A 1,557-nucleotide genomic window follows, 5' to 3' on the forward strand; every position below is an offset into this window, starting at 1 on the left:
TATATTTTCTAAAACTAAAATAATATATTTTCTTAATTATAAATAAAATAAAATTTTAACCAAAATAAATTAATTGATTCTCGTAGCCTTTGGAACGCATTGGGAACCACTCCTTCATTAAGGTCCACGCTTAACTTGAGAATTCCCATCCCAAGTTCAGCGTGGAGGAGGCAGTGGCTAAACTCGTGCTTTTTCTTGAGTCCACGCTGAACTTGTATTAACCTAAGTTCAACATGGAGTGATGCGCGCAAACTTTCTTTGGAGCTTTTGATCTGGCGCTGAACTTGGAGTTCCTCAAGTTCAGCATGGGGTTGTATGTATGAAATAGAAGAAAAGGGTATACTATTATATATCGTTGGAAAGCTTTGGAAGTTAACTTTTTAATGTCGCTGAAATCACGTCAATTGGACCTTTGTAGCTCAAGTTATTTCTGTTTGAGTGCAAGGAGGTCGGGATTGACAGCATCATTCGCTTTCTTCCTTTTCTGCTACAAAACTCCGTCAAATTCATCCGAATGCTACCTGAAATAAACAGAAATTGCAAACAACTGAAAGTAGCATTCATAGTGGCTAAAGATAATTAAATCTTGATTAAACTCAACAATTTGAATGCAAATTTACTAGGAAAAGATAGAAAGGATGCTCACGCATCACACCCACCATGTCTCAAGACCATCGTCAGTTAGATAGCAGTCTCATCTGCAGAGTCATATTGCCCTTGATTCAGTCCAACCCGTCTGTGAGTATCCCGGTCTTGCAAAGTGCGATCCAGGCAAGTTATCACTTCAAACCCTCATACAGAAAGGTGTGGATGGCAAAGCAGAAGGCAATTGTACGAATCTACGGTGATTGGGAAGAGTTGTACAACAAGGTGCTGAAACTGCTTCAGGCACTGCAAATCTGTTTCCCCGGCACCATATGTGACCTACGCGTCAAACCGTACTACGAAGGACACCTCATGGTGCGCGACTGCTGCATGTTCGACAAAGTATTTTGGGCTTTCCCGTCATGTGTCGAGGCCTTCAAGCATTGCAAGTCATTTGTCTTTGTAGACAGCATGCATCTGTATGTCAAGTATGGTGGAGTGTTGCTTATAGCGGTGGCGCAAGACGGAAACAGCAACATACTGCCAATTGCTTTTGCCATTGTTGAGTCTGAGAGCACCGAGTCATGGTCGTTCTTTCTTACTAATTTGAGGCGCCACGTCACACCACAAGACTTGGAGATGTCGACTCTTTTGGCATGGATGACAACAGACAGACCAGAAGATATAAACCAAGACCAAAATGGATTATGAAGATACAAGAACATAATTTATGTACCCAACTAGAAAAATTTACGACAAGAGATCTTGACGGAGGCCCATCAGAGCAGATTTTCTATGCATCCCGGGGTAAAGAAGATATACCAAGACCTGAAGCAGATGTTTTGGTGGTCAAGACTAAAAAAAGATGTTCCTGCCTTCGTTTCGAAGTGCTTAACTTGTCAGAAGATTAAGGTGGAACATCAGAAACTACCAGGAACCTTATGGCCCCTAGAGATACCATAGTAGAAATGG

General features: G+C 41.6%; 1 protein-coding gene across 1 annotated transcript; it reads left to right on the forward strand.

The window, feature by feature from the left end:
• Window positions 1-660: 660 nt before the first annotated feature.
• On the forward strand, window positions 661-1,296 carry LOC112743228 (uncharacterized). Its single transcript, XM_025792445.1, has one exon. It carries the CDS (start codon window positions 661-663, stop codon window positions 1,294-1,296), a length of 636 nt encoding a protein of 211 aa, XP_025648230.1.
• The last annotated feature ends 261 nt before the right edge of the window (window positions 1,297-1,557 follow it).

Source organism: Arachis hypogaea, chromosome 14 (assembly GCF_003086295.3).
Source record: "Arachis hypogaea cultivar Tifrunner chromosome 14, arahy.Tifrunner.gnm2.J5K5, whole genome shotgun sequence".
Classification (NCBI taxonomy): domain Eukaryota; kingdom Viridiplantae; phylum Streptophyta; class Magnoliopsida; order Fabales; family Fabaceae; genus Arachis; species Arachis hypogaea.

Coding starts and splice junctions, on each gene's coding strand:
- LOC112743228 (XM_025792445.1), top strand. CDS start 661: ATGTCTCAAGACCATCGTCAGTTAGATAGCAGTCTCATCTGCAGAGTC.